The sequence below is a fragment of the Macrobrachium rosenbergii genome, chromosome 3 (assembly GCF_040412425.1).
Source record: "Macrobrachium rosenbergii isolate ZJJX-2024 chromosome 3, ASM4041242v1, whole genome shotgun sequence".
Classification (NCBI taxonomy): domain Eukaryota; kingdom Metazoa; phylum Arthropoda; class Malacostraca; order Decapoda; family Palaemonidae; genus Macrobrachium; species Macrobrachium rosenbergii.
Window position 1 is genome coordinate 25,002,677 of NC_089743.1, and position 20,062 is coordinate 25,022,738.

General features: G+C 43.8%; 1 protein-coding gene across 1 annotated transcript in view; it reads left to right on the forward strand.

Annotated features, from left to right (window-relative positions):
• The first annotated feature begins 1,284 nt into the window (after window positions 1–1,284).
• Window positions 1,285–20,062, forward strand: part of LOC136853418 (enolase-phosphatase E1-like) — a 150,977-nt gene continuing 132,199 nt past the window's right edge. Inside the window, exons 1-2 of the mRNA XM_067128934.1 lie at window positions 1,285–1,434; window positions 16,097–16,438. Coding sequence (XP_066985035.1) covers window positions 1,392–1,434; window positions 16,097–16,438 — 385 coding nt within the window. The 5' untranslated portion in view covers window positions 1,285–1,391. The remainder of the gene's footprint in view (window positions 1,435–16,096; window positions 16,439–20,062) is intronic.

The following is a 20,062-nucleotide window of genomic DNA, read 5'->3' on the forward strand; positions in this document are numbered from 1 at the left end:
AATTCTGTTGCTTTATGCTTCACAGTATATATGCCAAGGATCATTCAAACCCACTACTGGTCCGTCGTTGCATTTGAGTAGTTTGAAATGTTAATGCCACCGGGACATCGCCAAGATATTGCCAGCAACTTCCATATATTCTTTTAAAATAATATTAAGTAATGCTTGCGCTGAATCTTATAATTTGACCTCCAAACGCAGCCAGCATTTGGTAAGTTTACGCCACATAGAAAAGATCTAGATCAATTCAAGAGAATTTCCTATCTATGGAGTACTTCGACCTTGAAATATCCTTCAGGAATAGCCTACTGTAGTTTCTTACGGCTGCTATGATTTATATATAGGACGCATATTTCAATTTTGAATACAAATGTGTGTAGGATAAACTTTTGGTGATAATGCATTGTTTTAACAACTAGATGGAATTACCCTTGGCCGCAAGCTATAGCCATGGCTACGGCGTAGACCGTGGTCATGGCAACCAATAATTAGACCTTGATCCCCCTAAAAGTTCCACTAAGAGATAATACGCACGGATTAACGTGAAAGTATACAAAATCAACATATTTTGACTGAACCCTTTTCGTGAAGGTTCATAACATCGATGTATTATTGTTATCCTTTTCTGAGAGAGATGCCACTCCTTTCAGCAATAGTCTCCTTACAGATGTTGCGTAATGTTTTGCAGTCGTTGTTTATTCATGTTGGTGTTTAAATTGCTTTATATCGAAATATTAACTTTCATAAGCTTTTGCTTACCTACAAACCCTCTCAAACACTAGTGTTGTATTCCTTAGACCATCATAAACCATTACTTTCCGTGTCAGATGCACGCATTACGTAACTGTAAGCGTTACATTGTCAACCGTCTTTAATCAATATTTCATGACTGGATCTTTATTTCAGAAGTTTGGTAGATAACAAATCACATTCAGATGTCATCTGTTTGTCCAAAGAAATTATTTTTGATACAAAAATGAATACTGTTGCATCACAGTACTATTCATGACGCTCATGATAGCCAAAACCAATGTTGGTACGTGATTCATAAAACCACTCGTTTAACATCATCGCGCTGAATGATGTTACGATGAAAGGAGTGCGAAATATCTAGATGTAAAACAGATTTTTTTTATCTTATCTGAATTATATAACAGATACTGAGAACATCTCTGTAAATAGTTATCACGGTTGTGTTGGTAAGCACTGATGTAAACATTGAAGTACGCGAGCGACGAGCATTGGTGGGCAGGGCACAAGGCGCAAGGCGCCACAGGCAGGAAGGCGCCGTCTTTTAATGTTAGTGTTACAACTGAGTGCGTGAGTGAACGTGTGGTGTGTCTAGTACCTGACGTCCGATAGCGGGGAAATCAAATACTCATAGGCCTAATATGAAGTTCTCTTCGAGAATTATACCTTTTATATTATTAACAGGTATCAGATTGACATGTGATGTGTTTTATAGGATAGATTAAAAAACAATATGAAAGGCTTATTAGCTAAGAGCGGCACATGTTCTGAAAACACTTTTCTGCCAGCAAGTTGTGTGTATGGTAGTTGAGGAATTTTAGTATCTCAGCTGAGTCCATTTGCCAGCATGTAGCCTAGTTAATTCCTTCCAAGCCAGCGCTGCGTAATTGGCAGTTGGTGTGGGTTAAGATATTTGTTTTCAGAATAAATGCCATGACTATATAATGTAAAGAGGCCTCAAAAAGTCTTAATCATAGACTTCCCTAGATTAGCCTACTCTTAGTAGGCCTAGACATACCGTATACGGCTTCACGTTCCCAAATAATCGTATGAATTAATTAATTTAGGTGTAATGTAAGCCAGTCTTAGCATTAAACACTAATGATTTTTAGAATCGTTATAGGCTAATTATTTGTCCAAAGAATCGGTCTACAGCCCAGTGAACGGTAGCTTAAACAATCATTTGATGACCAGTGCTTACCACACGCAGTAATAAGGTTAATCCTCTTATGTATGTATACATAGTCCCAAGAATAGCAAAAGAATATGAAAAGAAAGAAAATAGGTAATGGTAGTAACATATGAACCTAGCAGTCCCCAGCCTGACCAGGGGCACAATTGTGGACCAGAGGTAGTTACAGGGATAAATCCTAACTGAGTGACTTAAATCACTCAAAGGTGCCACATCCTACCAGGTACATATTTGCTGCTAATGTTGTCCTGGGCTGTTTTTACATCCTCTTCACTTCTGGGCTTTAACTGTCATCATGGGCTCCAGAAGAAGGAAAACGGGTAATTCTGTACATTAGCTCCGCGCCTGTTTTTACCTTTTCAACTGGTTTTTTATACACTTTTAGGGGTTCTGATACTTGCAGTGCATCAGTTTGTTGTCAGCCAAATGGAATGTCCCTTCGCTGTGTTTAGTACTGGCCCCGGGCGGTTCGCGAGTTGGGTACCCATACGTTAACAAGTTATTGCACTTGCCGGACAGGATATGAATCATTCGAAACAGATGTATATCCCCGTGCTCTGTCTTGTGAAGATCGCGTATGGAAACCCGTTGTTGGATGGATTTCAGGGGTTAATTACACTTGAGCGCCAAAAATGAAAGGTAAATTCATAATTAGCAACCAAAAACTGTAGAAAAGGTCAAGTTATGGTGCTGTCGCCGCCACGGAGCTACTATATAGTTCTACCGAAAATAGGGTTAACCATGTGGTTTTCAACCTGTGGGCCATGGGCGGTTCTGAGGGAGGCCATGCCACGGACGTCTTCAAATTAGAATTTAAAAAAGGAAATATTTACAGTAAATGCAGGCCAGTGCTTTCTTTCATAAATGAAAATGTATATATAACTAATAAAGTGTTCTGAAAAATAATGCCATAAATGAAAATGATGATAATTCTATTGGTAATTCTATATATTAGCTCCGCACCTGTTTTTACCTTTTCAACTAGTTTTTTCTACACCTTTAGGGGTTCTGATACTGGCGGTGCATCTGTTTGTTGTCGGCCAAATGGAATGCCCCTTCACCGTGTTTAGTACTGGCCCGGGGGGTTGGGTACCCATACGTTAACAAGTTGTTGTACATGCCGGACGGGATATGAACCGTTCAAAACAGACGTACTCGTGCTCTGTCTTGTGAAGATCGCGTATGGAAACCCCTTGTTGGATGGACTTTGGGGGTCAATTACAGGTTAATTACACTTGAGTGTCAAAAATTAAAGGTAAATTCATAATTAGCAACCAAAAAACTGTAGAAAAAGTTGAGTTAGAAGGCAGTCGCTGCCACGGAGCTACTATATAGTTCTACCATTCTATTATCATCATTACACAATTCTTAAGGGCAGTGGTCCATGAGCATTTAGAGATGCCAAAAATGGGCCCTGGGCACAAAAAGGGTGAAAACCACTAGTCCCTAACACAAGTGAATATTTTCACATGGATACCAATTGAATAATTTTTCAAATTGTTTTAAATATAGGCCTAGTATGAAATTTTTTTCTTTTGTAAAGAGTATGAAATTTTTATTTCGAGAAGAAAAATTTATGTTCAAAGTTAGCATATTCACCTTAAAAAATCCTATCTCAGTGGTGTACCCCATAATTGTTCCATATAGAATAGGGTTCCCTGCAAATTGGAACTTATTTCTGGATACATACATATCAAAATAGCCTAGTCGCCTTGTGGTGTAGTCTGTGGTTGGTTTCTGATTCAGGGCCAGTTGGTGTTTCAAGGTTTGTCAGGTAAAAAAATATTACTTGGCATCTTAAGTTATATGAAATATAGTAGTTGTTCCAATGAAAATACAAGCCATCTCCTTTTATAAAAGAGTACTGTATTCTTGGTAAAAGCTGGAAATGGACATTGAAACTAGATAACAAAGTGGTTAATTGATAGCTGGTAGGTGAGTTTTGGGGTATGGCCCACTCCCCTTTCAGTAGTCTTTCTCTTTTCCTTCCACCATAGTCAAGATGTCTCGTTTTCAGTGCGATCACATCTCTTGACTGAGTTGTGAAGCTTGACATTATAAGTTGCTCCTTTGGGAATACAAACTATTGCCTTTTTTTTTTTTATATAGTACATTTTGAGTCTTTCCATTGTACTCTTGTGTCAGTAAGCTCAGGGACGTTACAGTAAATTTTTGTTCCATGACAGGAGCAATCAGCCTGGCCTTGGAGGTTGTTCTCTGTAAGTCGTAGTCCTTGGAGGAGTGTTTGTTAAAGCTGCTTCCACCTATACTTACTGGTTTCCAGCAGTAGTGTCATGTGTCAGCTTCCTCCTTTGGGAGGATCTTGCTTGATATGCAGGGATCATTGGGATTTAAAGATGTGTCAACTTTAAATCCATGCATCAGAGTGATGACTTACCATGGGTTCATAACAGTTCATGTTTTCACAATGTTCTCTCACAGATTTGGACTTGATGCTAAGTATTGTTCTTGTCAGTTTTTAATTGGCTATCAGCACAAGGGCAGCAGCTTTGGGTATCTAAGGACATGCTTGCACATTTGAACAGTCCTATTCCAGAGGTAGGCCCTCTTGGACATGTTCCCTCTTGAGTGTTTGTTTATTCTGTTACTCAAGTACAAATATCCAGCCCAAAGAAATCTTGGTCTATTTAAGGACTTTCATTGATATACTGTACTGTGGAAAGACAAGTATCTCATTAATATCTGCACACAATTTGTATTCAGTGTTGCTCATGTCAATCTTGGAATGTTCTGTGCATTGTATACTTGACCATTGTGTTCATCATTGCATGCTGCAGTACTGTTCCTGATAGAGATTTTGTGTTATGGAATTGAGAAGTTCCCTACTGTAATCCTTTGGTCAGTGAGGGATTTCCACTGCGGTGAGGGAATTGTGGTTGATATTTTTGAGTGTAAAACTTTGCATCTTATCTCCTTTAAACTTGACACTTGGTAGGTACCTTGCACATGGTGGCAATCCATTCGGGGTATGGTATAGGTGCTTTGCGTGTCAATACCTGTTGTAGACCACTTGTGTGTTGTCACTTTCACCCTTTAACTGATGCTGCGGTGTCTGGTACTGATCAGCTGTTCACCATCAACGTCCCTGTTGTATGATCTAACAATGCCATTTTGGAGATGGAAGTGCTGGGGCCAGCTTTTGTAGAAGCCTGTCACTTATCACCTATCTGGCGCACTGTCAGGCATGAATTCTGTTTTTCAAGAAGGAATAGTTGTTCTTCCCTTTAGGATTTGCATTAGGAAGTCGTTAGATGGGGATTCTCCTTTATATTGCATTTCTTTGGAACAGGTGTTTAGGTAGTAGAATCTGAGCTTCCTCTGGACCCACTCTTTGAGTATGGAGGAACCTTCAAGATCACCTCCTAACTTCTGGAAAATCACAGTGGTTCCTGATTTAGACAAATAAGATGTCAGGTTTCTATAAGTACTGGAGAATGACCAGCTTGACATACCCTTAGTTGTTTCTTGATCATTATTTCTATAGCTATCATTGAATTTTTCTCACTTGTCTAAATCAGTCTCCTCTTTTAAAGGAACTCGGTTAAGTCTTCCAAAAAGACTAGACAGTCTTAAGCAGACTCCTACTGCAGGGATCTAGTTCCCTACTTTCCCTCTCACCCTGATCTGCTTCCAGTGAAGTGGAATGTTTGCCAACATTGGGCCGCCTTTCTGCTGATTTGGACAAGTTCTTGGAGCCTTCAAAGTTGGGTCATTTCTAAATTCCTGCCTGTGCAAGTCAAGTCGTCTTCACTACCAGGAATTGGAGCTTCTATCCGGATCCTTCATTTCAGCTTCTGAGCCTTAACTTAGAAAGCTAAGGGGAAGAGCAGAGGTGATTACAGTTTCGTATGCTGTGGGTTTCCGTCTGCCAATTTCCTAGCCGTGACCCACCACCAGGTGGCAGTGGGTACCAGCTAGAGAATCGGCGGACGAATACAAAAAGATGGCGACCTAACCAAAAACAGAGCGGCGTGCCCTTACCTGGGGCGGGGTGCAAAGCCCCTGGACCCCAGAAACCTAGGTCGTTACCTAACCTGACGAAACCGACCTAACCAAACACAGGACGGCGTGTCCTCACCTGGCCGGGGGGGCTTTGCTCCCCACCCCGAACCCCCAGAAGGGCTGTACAATTAGTGTATCGTAAACTGTTCGAAATAGCACGTACCTCATTCAAAGTCGGAATTGTCGGAGAAATCCGGAATGGCTGATATCAGCAACTCCATTCTTCTTCGTCTTGTGATTGTTGTGATTCGGCGAAATTAGACCTCATTTTGACGGGTGTTGAATCGGCTCTATTTAAGGGATATGCACGTTTAATTAATTCGAGAAAAGCTTTAAAGGGGCTAGGGACACTTGTTAAGTAACGTTTTTTAATGCAATACATAGAGAAATATGAATTATACATGGTTTTTACTGTACCGCTTCATGAGGTAGACGAGCAGTGACCGCTCTTCATTGCACAAAACATCTAAATCCATAAGGGTCACTGGGTTCTTAGCCACAAATTGAACGTGGGACGGATACGACTCGGACGTAGCCATATTGGCAACTCGGATGAGACTGAGGTAGGTCTCAGGGCAAGGTAGGTCTCGGGGCATGTCAGGTCGGGTCGGTAGGACTCGGGGCATTTCGGGTCGTTGGTCATCAGCTGTTTAGGTGGAACTACTTACCTTGGCGGAGGGATCTCGGCACGGGCAGAATGAGTTAGGCGACCCAGCATACGAAACTGTAATCTACCCGAAGAGCATTTAGAGGATATTGGAGAGAAGAGAGAGTTTTGCCATCTTTGCCATTCATTCTCATTCCCTTCTTCTGGAAGAAGGAATTGAACATATACACCCTTCTCACAATAGCCTTACACCTTATTGAAAGACCCAAGGAACCTGGCTTTTTTGTTTTGTGAAGAAGTTTCACCCATCCTTTCCTCTGAAGGAAAACCCGGTGCATTTTTATTGTCATCTTGCATGGTGTTGGCTCTTCTATGACAGTTTTGTCCTTCCATTTGGGCTTTCTTCCTGTAGAGTTGATGCTGGTTCACATGATATTTACTGTATAACCTCAGTTAGGGCCAAAGCTAAGGCTCTCGCTAGTACAGGTCATTCTCCAGAGGCTGTTATTGATGTTATGCCTATCCCTTCGACACCTGGGACAGCTTTCTCTCCCATTTCCAGTCCTCCGGCTTTTCCTGTCACCCCATTACCTAGCTGTCATTTTGCTGAACCCAATGCCATTGCCAGCTTAGAAGCACAGGTAGATCAAAAATTTAATTTACTTGTTAATACTGTTTCCCAGATGGGGAATTCTGTTAAGGTCCTAATGGACAAGTTTAATAGTGTAGTGTCGAGTGAAGTGTCAGTGAAGGTGGCGGCTGTTCGTCCTACCGATGCTCCTAGACCAAGGTCCCTGCTAAACTCCCCTTGCTCACCTGGAGGAAGTAAACCGGCTGTCCAAGGGAGGTCGGTGGGGTTTGCCCACGAGCGGTCGTCGCCTCATCCGACCCTGTTGTTTGATCCGAGGCTGCGGAAGAACACCATTGGTAAGGTGTTTGTACAGATGTGTATGCCCTATCCTCAAGTGAATCAGATTCTCCCGCATTAAAGAAGCGCATGGGATGTTTCACAAAAGTATCAAAGCCATTGAAAAGGCTGGGCGCTTCGTTGGATTCAGATTTGCCCCCACCTCGTAAGTGAGTGGTAGGGAGAGAACACAGCCCTCTCCCCAATGCTCAAGAATCTCTCGCCAGCGAGAGATTCTTGCTCCCATTCAGGTGCGAAAGTGCATTCTGACCCCAAAAGAGTGTGTGCCAGTCTGTCTTTGCAGCGCCAAGTGTCCAAGCACACATCATATGAATGTACTTTGACTGAGCGCCCATCGCATGAGTGCACTGTGTCCGCCTTCCCAGTCCGTGGGTGCCCAGATTCCGAGTTAGAAGAACCAGTGTATGACCACTTGGAGTTTCGATGTAAGTTCGCCGAGCGTCTATCTTTGGCGCGCCAAGTGTCCGCGACTACCGCAACTGCTGCAAAGGAGTTGCGGGAGTCAGTGTCTGCTTTGACAGCGAGCGGGTGCCCAGCACCCATGTGTCCAGCCTCTGGGGGCGCCTCTCTTGAAGCTCTCCCTACTGTTGATTCTTCAAGAGAATTTCCGTCTGTGATCCAAGATCCCTCATTGGCACCGCTTCAACTTCGGCTTGATAAAGTGTTGAACCTTCTTCAAAAGCCAGCCCTCATAGTGCAGGAGACTGTGGAACCCCCCAGGATCACCTGCTTTGTCTGTTGAGGAACCTGTAGAAGAGGAACAGCCCACTTCTAGTTACTTGGCACTACTCAGGTTTTTCCTAGTCTGCTACCCGTCATTCTTCTCTCCAGCCATCTGCACATTACTGGGTTCAGCCTACTTGATGCGACAACCACCAGGTACAGCCAGACTTCCACGTATGGTGCTATCTTTGTCGTCAAAGCTCCGTCCTTGGGAGTTTCTGTCTCCTCTCAAGGGGACTTCTCCAATATCATAGATGCTTCTCATTGTTCTGCTTTCTCGTGGGCCAGAATTCTCTTCACAGCCTCAGAGTTGGATTATTTGCTGAAAGACATCTTTAAAGTCTTCGAGGTCTTCAGTTTTTGGATTGGACGGTAAGTCAAGAAAATTGAAGACTGTAAGTCCCTTCAAGAAAACTTTGAATCGCCTGGGGTGCACTGATAGAGCGGAGATGGAGCACTAGAACTAGCAACCATTTTCACGACAGGAGTCCTCAAGAAACGAGACTTGTGGTGCTCGTTTGCAGCAAAGTGAGTCACCCCATCACAACGGTCTTCACTTCTGTTTGCCCCCCTGGACAATAATACCCTGTTCCTGCAGGACACCCTGGAGTGGGTGTCAGTAGAGCTACAGAAAAAGTTGACTCAGGACCTCCTCACTCAATCCACTAAAAGGACTAAGTTCCCTGCACGAGTCACTACTTCCAACACTTCTACCAGAATGTCGTCGCCCTTGCAGCAACAGCCCTTTTGAAGTTCCAGAGACCATTTCCAGTACCAATCTAGAGCCAACCTCCGAACTTCCAGACCAGCCAAGAAGCCATTAACAAGCCAGCACCTCGAAAATGAGTCTTCCGTTCTCCATGTCCCAGTGGGAGCAAGACTTTCCCATTTCTGGACAGAATGGAACAAGAAAAATGTGGAGCCATGGGTGCTGAAAGTATTGAAAGAAGGCTATGCTATCCTTTTCAGGGAGAAACCTCCCTTAGTTAACCTCTCCCATCAGCTTACCAGCCTGCTCAGTAGACTCACAGAGGTTTTCGGCCCTGTCATGGGAAGTATCAGCCCTTCTAGAAAAGAAAGCCGTGGAATTAGTCAAGGATGTGAACATGGGGGAGTGTTACAACCGCCTCTTCATGGTTCCCAAGTTATCGGGAGGGAGACCTGTCCTGGACGTCAGTGCCCAGAATCTCTTCGTTCAAACAACGAAGTTCAAAATGGAGACGAGTCAGTCAGTATTGTTGGCCATCCACTAGGGAGACTGGATGGTTACAATTGACATACAAGATGCTTACTTCCACATTTCAGTTCACCCAGACTCCAGGAAGTACCTGAGATTTGTGTTCCAGGACAGAGTCTTCCAGTTTCGGGCTCTTTGCTTCGGACTCTCCACGGCCCCTCAGGCTCCCCCTCAAGATCTCAGTGCACAGAGGACCGTCAGAAAACTCTTTGTCCCTCTCAAGAATTAGGTCTTCTAATAAACTTCAAGAAGTCAAAGCTAGTCCTGACTCAGTCTGTTCTATATTTGGTGATAGTGATAGACTCTCTGAGTTTTCGGGTTTTTCCATCCCAACAAAGGATCCTAAATTGTCACAGAAAAATCAAGGACTTCATAACTCGCCCCTCCTGCTCAGCCAACAAGTGGATGAGTCTTTTGGGAACCCCTTCTTCCATAGAGAAGTTCGACCCATTAGGCAGACTATGTACAAGAGTACTGCAATTTTACCTAAAGGCAAATTGGAAAAGGAAGTTGTTCCCGGACTCGTTCCTTTTCAACATCACTCCCCAGGTAAAAGAGGCCCTTCAGTGGTGGTTAACGGAGAACAGATTTACAACAGGAAGGTCTCTGGCTTCAGCAAACCCCGACCTAACGTTGTACTCAGACGCTTCGGATCTGGGTTGGGGAGCCCTTCTCAACGATTTGGAGGTTCCAGGAACATGGTCGCCTGCAGAAAGAAACCTCCACATCAATGTAAAGATATTAAAAGCGATTCATCTAGCACTGCAACACTTTGCAACCCAAACCTTCAACAAGACAGTGGCAGTCCTTTCGGACAGCATGACCGCCCTGGCTTATATCAAGAATCAAGGAGGGACTCATTCTTTTACACTCTACGAAGCGACGAAAGATTTTCTTCTATGGGCAAGGAGCAATGAGACCCAGTTAGTGACCCGCTTCCTTCAGGTGTGCACTGACCTGTGAAAACTGTGGGGAAAGCCATCAATAGACCTGTTTGTGACGTCAAGGAACCATCGTCTTCCTCTGTATTGTTCGCCAGCTCCAGATCCGCAAGCATGGGCGACAGATGCAATGCTGCAAGACTGGTCGAACCACGACCTCTACGCCTTCCCTCCCTTCAGCATGGTGAGGGAAGTATTAAAGAAGTTCAACACACTCAACAACATGTCAGTGACCTAGTAGCTCCCTTTTGGCCACACAAAGAGTGGTTCCCTGATCTGCTGAGCCTTTTTCATTTTTGGACCAAGTGGAAGAACAGGAATGTGGAGCCGTGGATGCTGAAGGTCTTGAAAGAGAGATATGCAATCCCTTTCAGGGAGAAACCTCCTTAGTAACCTCTCCTATCAGCCTAACGGCCTACTCAGTAGGCTCGGAGAGGTTTTTGGCCCTATCTCGGGAAGTGTCAGCCCTACTAGAAAAGATGAGCCAGTTGGTATTGTTAGCCATCCACCAGGGGGACTAGATGGTCATGATTGACATGCATGATGCGTACTTCCATGTTCCAGTTCACCCAAATTCGAGGAAGTATCTGAGATTCGTCTTTCAGGACAGTCTTCCAGTTTCGGGCACTGTGCTTCGGCCTCTCCATGGCCCCTCAAGTTTTTACTCAGCACTTGCTCATGGGGATAAACATTTCTCTGTACCTCGACAACTGGCTCTTAAGCTTCCCCTCGAGATCTCAGTGCATGGAGGACCTTCAGAAAACATTTAATCTTGCTCAAGATATAGGACTTTTAATACATTTCAAGAAGTCTCAGCTAGTCCTGACTCAGTCTTTTCTATATTTGGGGATAGTGATAGACTCTCTGAGTTTTCGGGCTTTTCCGCCTCAACAAAGCATCTTAAATTGTCCCAGAAAAGTCCAAGACTTCATAGCTGGCCCCTCCTGCTCAGCCAACGCATGGATGAGTCTCCTGGGAACCCTCTCTTCCACAGAGAAGTTTGTTCCATTGGGCAGGCTACACACAAGGGTACAGGCAGTCCCCGGTTATTGGTGGGGGTTCTGTTCTAAGGGTGTGATAACTGAAAATCGCTGCTAACCGAAAATTGGCATCTTTGGTGCTTTTTTGGCGATTTTTGGGGCTTATCGGCGCCAAAAAGCTCCAATTTTCAGTTATTGGCGCCTCTGTTAGGTATGTATCAGCACCAATACCCAATTATCAGCGCCGAGAAGCAGAAATCGGCGATTTTCGGAGCCGAAAAGTGCCAATTTTCATCACTAGACAAGCCCCATAAAACCAGATCTCCGTTAACTGAGCCCACTGTTAACCGGGGACTGCCTGTACTACAATTTTTCCTCAAGGCCAATTGGCAAAGGAAGTTGTTCCTGGATTCGTTTGTCTTCAACATTACTCCCGAGATCAAAGAGGACCTTCGGTGGTGGGTGATGGACAGATTTGCAACAGGAAAGTCTGTGGCTCCAATGAACCCCGACCTAACATAATACTCAGATGCTTTGGATCTGGGTTGGGGAGCTCTTCTCAACAGCATGGAGGTTTCAGGAACGTGGTCTCCAACCAAAAGAAACCTCCACATCAATGTAAAAGAATTAAAGGCTATTCATCTTGCACTTCAGCATTTTGCAACGCACGTTCAACAAGACAGTGGCGTTCCATTTGGACAGCATGACCACCTTGGCTTACATCAAGAACCAAGGAGGGAATTATTCTTTGTCACTCTACGAAGCGACCAAGGAATTTCTTCTGTGTGCACTAAGCAACAAGACCCAAGCGGTGGCCTGCTTCATTCAGGGGAGAATGAACGTCCTGGCGGATGAACTGAGATGTGGCAAACAGGTTCTACCGATGAAGAGGACACTCACTCCACAGGTGTGCACCGACCTGTGGAAGCTGTGGGAAAGCCATCGATAGACCTGTTTGCGGCATTGAGGAACCATCGTCTTCCTGGCCGCACAAGGAGAGGTTCCCAGATCTCCTAAGTCTACTGACAGAATTCCCAAGGCTACTTCTTCAGAGGAGAAATCTTCTCAAACAGCCGCACTTTCACAGATTCCATCTAGGGTTACCCACTCTTGCTCTGACAGGCTTCAGACTGTTAGGGAGCTTGTCAGAGTGAAAGGATTTTCAAGAAAGGCTGCAGAAGTTATTGCTAAGTGCAGGCGACAATCTTCTTCTGCAGTCTATCAAGCCAAGTGGACAGGTTTTTGGAAGTGGTGCCAGGAGCGAAATATCTCTTCTTCTCAAAAGTCTGTTGCCTAAATCGCAGATTTTCTTTTACATCTGAGAACATTGAAAGGACTCGCAACATCTGCCATCAAGAGTTACAGAGCGATGTTGAGTTCAGTTCTTAAACATAGAGGAATAGACCTGTCTTCAAACTAAGACATCACTGACTTAATTAAACATCTGAATACTAGTAAGCAGGCAAAACTCTCGGGAGCAGCTTGGAACTTGGACGTGGTCCTCAAATGGCTGTCAGAACCACTGTTTGAACCTTTGGATTCATGGTCACATCGGAATCTGACGAAAAAGAGCTTATTCTTGATGGCACCGGCAACAGCCAAGAGAGCCAGCAAGTTCATGCCATTGATAAAAGGATAGGTTTCTTACAAGGCAGTGCATTATACTCACTAATTTTGGATTTTTGGCCAAGAATGAGGATCCGGCTAATCCTTGGCCTTGCTCCTTTTCAATCAAAAGCCTGTCAGAAGTACTAGGCCCATCCAATCAAGAGAAGGTCCTCTGCCCAGTAAGAGCTTTGAGAATATACCTTGAAAGAACCAAAAACCTTAGAGGTTCGGCCCCTAATCTTTGGTATACTATTAAAAACCCCAACCATCCTTTGTCCAAGAATGCATTACTGTAAACCCCCCGTATTTGCGTTCTCACGATTCGCGGACTCACGTATTCACGGATTTCTCTGTGGAACATATCTACCCATTATTCGCCGAAAATTCACCCACTTGCGGTATTTTTCACTGAGACATATTCACTTATTACTGTATTTTCATATTTTTCATGACTAAATGCACTTTTTTTGATAAAACTATTAAAATACTCAGGTATAAGCATTTTTAGAGGGTTTTTCTTGTGTTTAAACTATCAAAATACTGTAGGCAGTTCTCAGTGTTTTTAGAGGGGTTTTGGGTATTTGTGGATTTCAGCTATTCGCGGGGGGTCGCCGTACGCATCCCCCACGAATACGGGGGGTTTACTGCATCATTCTTTTTAAGATCTGTTATTTCGGAAGTGCACTCAGGAGTTCAAGATGATTTACTGCCCTTGTGTAAAGTCAAGGCTCATGAAATAAGAGCCGTGGCAACGTCTTTGGCTTTCAGACGTAACCTGCCTCTCTCTTCAATTTTGCAAGTAACATTTTGGAGGTGCAAGTCAGTGTTTGCCATGTTCTGCTTACGGGATATTGAAACAGTACGAAAAATGCAGTACTTTAGGTCCGTTCTTCACAACTGGCATGGTATTGGCGGATGAAGGACAGAATGGACAGCTTCTTTTTCCTCTATCCACTCTCCTTGAATAAGGATAGTTGCACTTCTTGGGAAGTCTGGTGAGCACTGAGTCGTGAGCATCATCAATTGGTATTTTATGGTTTTGGTTAATATTTCGTGGTGGTGTAGGTTAATTTTATCTGGTCTTTGTTGTTCTGTTGTACTGTGACCAGGGCAAGGGCATATCCACATATTGATTATGTGGCCATGTTTGGATTGTAATCTTTGGCAACCTGCGATTTACCTCCTACGTTGCAAAGCACCCACTCAAGTAGTGGCGACCCTTGGCTCTACCACCACGCCGCTACAGGTCAAGAGGACCTATGACCAGAGGGAGTACCCGTCTGCCGTTGCTCCCTCACCAGGTAAGGTTACAACAAGCATTTCAAGGTGCTAGCTAATTTGCTATTCCAAATTATCCTCCATATCGAGTAGTTTTTTGGGTAGCATGTGTCCATTCATCCCACCTCCACTCAATGTGGGATTCAGTTATGTAATTGTTTGGTAAGTTACTTATATAAAAATGACAATTGCAATACACTCCCTGAACACCTGAATTCGCCCTTAATCCCACTAGCCCGAACAACTATCAATTACCAATCCACTATTGGGAATTTTAACAGCCAGCGTTACCAATGCTGCAGGTAAAATCTTGTCACTTGAGCTACCATAACAAACGGTTGGCAACGCTGACACAGGTGTGTGCCGACACTCCCACTTTCGTCAATTGCTTTTTGTTCATGCTGCTGGAAGGTTGTTTCCTTTTGCAGTGTGAGATTTTAATCCTATTGCCTGTCTTCTCTTTGTATTTTGGACCTCTGGTGAAGACCTGGATTGTATTTACAGGTTTTTTCTCCTGGATTTTCTGGATATCTTCGATGTGGAACATCTTTTGGAATTGGACTTGCTGGTTCCCAGTCATGATTGTTCATCATGGACTCTTTCACCTTCTACTACTGCGCCTTCGGCGTCGACGTCGACCTCGACTGCCCCTATGACTGTGAGGTGGCAGCTGAAGCTGAGTACATTTTGGGTTGGGTGCAGATGCTGGTAGGTTACATGGTTAAGCACACAGTCTCAGAATTTGGCTTATAAGATGTGACTTTTCTCTTTCCCTTTTAATAGGGTGGGAATGGTAGAGCTGTATTTTGAGTAAACCTGTCAGTTTTATTGGCCAGATTTTAGCTGCTTTCTGAGTGGTTCCACCCTTCATAGGGTTCACGCTTTGTTCTCTGAGGTTTTCCTATACGTACAAGCAAAATCGGTGACACATCTTGCTTAGGCTTATGGCACTATGGCACTTTGATGAGGGCACTTTGGCACTGTGATCCCTATGCCAAAATGAATAGGCTACATGATTTACTGCTGCTTTGCTCACTGTCATGACCAGGAACATGACATTTCTGGTTGGAGATTTAACTTGTTAGTCAGTTGAGAGATCCCTTCCTGTCTGCACAAAAAGTAATTTATACTTTTCCTAGGTATACAAATCAGAGCTTTTTATCATAATCTTGCCTCAGCTGTCCTGTTTAGTTCCTAAAGCTGGAGATAAAGTGCTTGGTAAATGCAGGGAAATATGGTTCCCCCAACCCCCTCTCACCCTCCTACCACAAGTAAACTACCTTGTTAGCAAGTTTCAGTGACTAATTCCAGCTCGTGCTGAAGGATACCCCTACTAAAGACTGGTTTGTTCATGAGACTTACCTGTCAGATATATATATAGATGTATTCTCCGAAGACAGCTATATATATATCTGCCAGGTAAGTATGAACAAACTTTATTTTATCATTAAAATATCATTTTTGTTTTTATGCCTAATAGAAATATAATTACTTTTAAAAAGTGATTTTTGTCTGTTACCATTTTCTGGTAGGTAGGTAGGGCTGCCCAGCACCATCTTTTAGTTATGCTTTGCACAATCTCATTTGCCACATTTAATTGTATGTTGGTGAATTTCCTTTCTTGGAGGAATTTCAGGAGTAGGTAATTATCCTTTTGTGTAGTTTTTTTTTTTTTTTTCCCCTAACCATGGTCCTTTTTTTTTTATGGTCATTTAATACTGTGGTGATTTAGTCTCACAAACATAATTTCACATTAGTTTGACATTCATTCATACGTAGACATTATATTTAGACATTTTTTCTATATTGAATTGTGTTATCACTTTCAGTGCTGTTGCTGTATCTAACTACTGAGACTGAAGCCAGAGGTGGCAGAGGAGGTGGCGGCGGCAGAGGAGGTGGATCAAGGGGAGGGTCTCGTGGTGGATCATGGGGATGGGGTGGAAGTAAAGGTTCATCCTCCAGGGGTGGTTCTAGTTCCAGTTCATCTTATGGTGGTTCTAGTATTAGCAAAGGGTCATGGACTAGTGGGGGACGGACTTATCAGAAGTTTGGTTCACCTAGTCGATGGTCTTATGTAGGCGGACGCCGATTTTACTATGTTGGATACTACCATGGACATCACTACCATGGACATCACTACGGTAATCGTGGTGGTCGTGATCCAGATGGTGAGTAAGATTTTGTATGCTTTATTTTGTTTCTGATTGTGTTGTCAGTCATGAAATATGAATGGTAATGCAATATCTAATACTGTTATGTTGATGATAAAGGGAACATGAACTGACAATCTCAGTGTATTTTTGTGTAGCATTACTGTATACAGTATAACTTTCCCTCATGTTTTGATAAAAGTTGTGTTGCATTTGATACAAAAGCAAATAAGCATGGTGCACTGTATATTTGTTGCCTTAGCACTACAGTACTGGAGGTTTCATGGATGCTACATTAAAGCTTCTGTGAGCAGAACCATAGATTTTACAGATGGAAATTTATACAGATGTATGTAATTAGGAAATCCAGAATATATCAAACATGTTCTAACATTAAAAAGAATACTTTGACCCATAAATTACATTTTTATAAGTAACAGTCTCCTCACCATTAAAATATTGTTTTTATATATGTAACTTACCCAGTAATTACATTGCTTAAAGTTTCACTCGCCAGCAGTTTAAAAATTTTGAAACTCATGGTAGCACTAGTGTCAGTGTAGGTGAGTAGACCCCACCCACTTTCGGGGTAAGCGAGGAATGACGTCAGCAGAGAGCTCAATTGTTTTCTGCTGGTTCCCAAGTGAAGTTCAGTTGTGAGCAGTCAGCTTAAATTTTGGCTTTTGTCACTTTTCCATTGAGATTCTTCTTTGGGTGAAGTCCTGGCAGCCTATGGCTTTGTATTTACATTAGGTTCTCTAAGTGAGACCATTATTTCTCAATTTAGGACGTTTTTGCTCAACATGACTTTGATTATAGTTGCGATTGTTGAATTGTTATTCAGTATGTCTGACTCTTAGTGATACTAGCTTACGCTATTGCACACTCTATGTGTATAGGATGCAGGAGACAAGAGTGTTCAGTTGATCAAACCTGTGACGAATGTCCCGAGTGGGATGTTAAAAAATGGAAAGTTCTTGGATCTTGTTTAGCAAAATTAGACAGATAGAAAACATAAGGCGGTCACTAGAGCCGAGAATAAGTTGGTAGATAGCAAGACCATGTATAGTTTTGCTGATGGTAATATTCGTGCTTTATCTATGCCTGCTCCCACTGTGTCACCTGTCCCCAGTCCTTCAACTATTCAACCTGCTCCTTTACCCAGCTCCCTCGCTTCCGATCCTGACCCCCTTGCCAGCCTCGAGTCAAAATTCATGCATAATTTCGATGTTAAAATGGGTTAATAGTGGATACATTTCGATGTTAAAATAGGGTTAATAGTGGATACAGTGACCCAGTTGGGTACTTCAGCATGTGTTCTTATGAACAAAGTGAAAAACAGTGTCAGTGGAGGAGGCTGCTGCTTGTCCCGCCGATGCTGCCAGGCAGACTACACATGGGAGCAGTCATACTGGAGGCCGAAGGGAAGTCAGTGGGTCTGCCCATGGGCAGTCATCCCCTCAGTTGGACCTGTTGCAACTTCCCAGATCATGACAAAGGATCGCCTTTGGAAAGGCATCCAGTGAAGATCCTTTCCTTCATGCACCAGTAGTAGCCAGGCTCCTCCATTACTGGGAGAGGTGGAGCACAAGGGGAGTGGAGGAGTGGATTGTGTCAGTGATGAAACAGGGCTACTCCATTCTATTCAGGGAGAAGCCCCCATTAGTCAACACACCCATCACATTGACCAGCCTACTTGGTAGGATCCGAGAGGTTTTCAGCCCTTTCCAATGAAGTTTCAGCCCTCCTCAAGAAGAGAGCCATTGAGGAAGTCGAAGAGGTCAGGTCAGACGGTTTTTACAACCGCCTCTTCGTAGTCCTCAAGGCATCGGGGATGGAGTCCGTTACTGGACATAAGCGCCTTGAATTTCTTTGTCAAAAAGACAAAATCCAAGATGGAAACAAATCACTCTGTCATGTCATCCATTCACCGAGGTGACTGGATGACAACTATAGACGTGCAGGATGCCTATTTCCACATGCCTGTACATCCAGAGTCCAGGAAATATCTAAGATTCGTATTTCGCAGCAGAGTGTACCAGATTCGTATTTTGCAACAGTGTATCAGTTTTAGGCCTTATGTTTCGGCACTTCGACTGCTCCACAAGTTTTCACCTGAGTCCTTGCTGGTAGTGCACCCTTTATCTTCTTTCTTTCTTGTCTCCTCCTTTTCATCTTTCCCCTCACCCTCTTGTCTGCCTTCCCTGTCTCTAGCCTGACAGATGTGTGGGAGGAATGACTAGAAGGCAACCTTACACCGGGGGGCTTGGAAGGCCTCATGTAGATGGCCACTGTCATATTGAGAGTGGCAGTGATCACTGCAACCATTCTTAAAGGCAGCTGACTGGGTGAGTGAGTGGAAGCAGCTGACTGTGGATGAATGGATGGATCAGTTTGCCAGCTAGTTTGCTCTGTATGAGACCACCTTGGTTGATGTCCTTGTCACTCCTTTTCTCCTGCTGTACCTTCCTCAGTTCCTGTCTCTGTGGGAATATCTGTCTTGATTCCATCCTTGGTAGGTCTGTTAGAGGTTGGAAAGAAAGGGCCTGTGGTTATGAGAGGTTGGAAATTGCATGTCCTTTGTCCTCCTATTTTCTGTGTCTTCTCTTCCTTGTTCACTTTCCCGCACCTTTTTTGCCTTCCATGTCTCTGGACTGGCAGGTGTGCAGGAGGAAATGCCAGGAGGCAACCCTCTGCAGGAGGACTTGGAAGTCTTTGTGCAGATGTCGTTCTCCTATTGAGAGTGATGGCAGCTACTGCAGCCATTCATGGAAACAGCTAACTGTGGATAAGTGGGTGGATCAGTTCACTAGCTAGCTCGCTCTGTCTGAGACTTGTAGCTGACATTCTTGTTGCTCCTTTACTGATGCTGTTGCTGCTTTGGTAGCTCCTTCCTGCAACTGGTTCCCATGGGGATGCCTGTCTTGATTCCATCCTTGGTGTGGCTGTGAAAGGTTGGGAGTAAAGGACCCTTTGTTCAAGAAAGGTTGGGGAAGTGCATGCCCTTTGTCCTTCTTTCCTCATTGTGTCCTCCCCACCCTCTTTCCCCTCACTTTCTTCTTGGATGTTCCCATTTCTGGACCACCAGTGGATGTGCAGAAGGAAGGGCAGGAGGGCTTGTAAGTCCTCTTTTAGGTGTCACCCTCCTATTAAAAGTGATGGTCATCACCACAACTATTCATGGAAGCAGCAGACTGTGGGTGAGTGAGTGGATTGGTTTGCTAGCTTGACTGTGATTGATCCACTGGACATCTAGTCACCTACTCAATCTCCTTATGTAACAGTGCTTGACCCAGACATTGATTGCAGAGGCATCTGTCAGTGGGTGAGCAGATGAATTGGTCAGAAGTTGCTCTTAACTGTAGCTGATCTTTAGGGCATGAGTTCACTCATTCCTGGACTCCTGCTCAGCCTTTCAAGAGATATATATATGCACATCTGTGTCATTAGCCTTGATGATTATAGACTTGCTCCCGTCAATCGGTGCATCCCTAGCGTAGAAAGTTGTGGTGTAGCAAAGCCTGATTTCGACGCTCCATGATGGAGTTGGGACTTGATGTCTGCACTATGTTTGATCATGCCTACAAACTGAAGCAATGATGGTGGCACAGCCTGTTCTAAGTCTTTGTCATGAAAATAGCT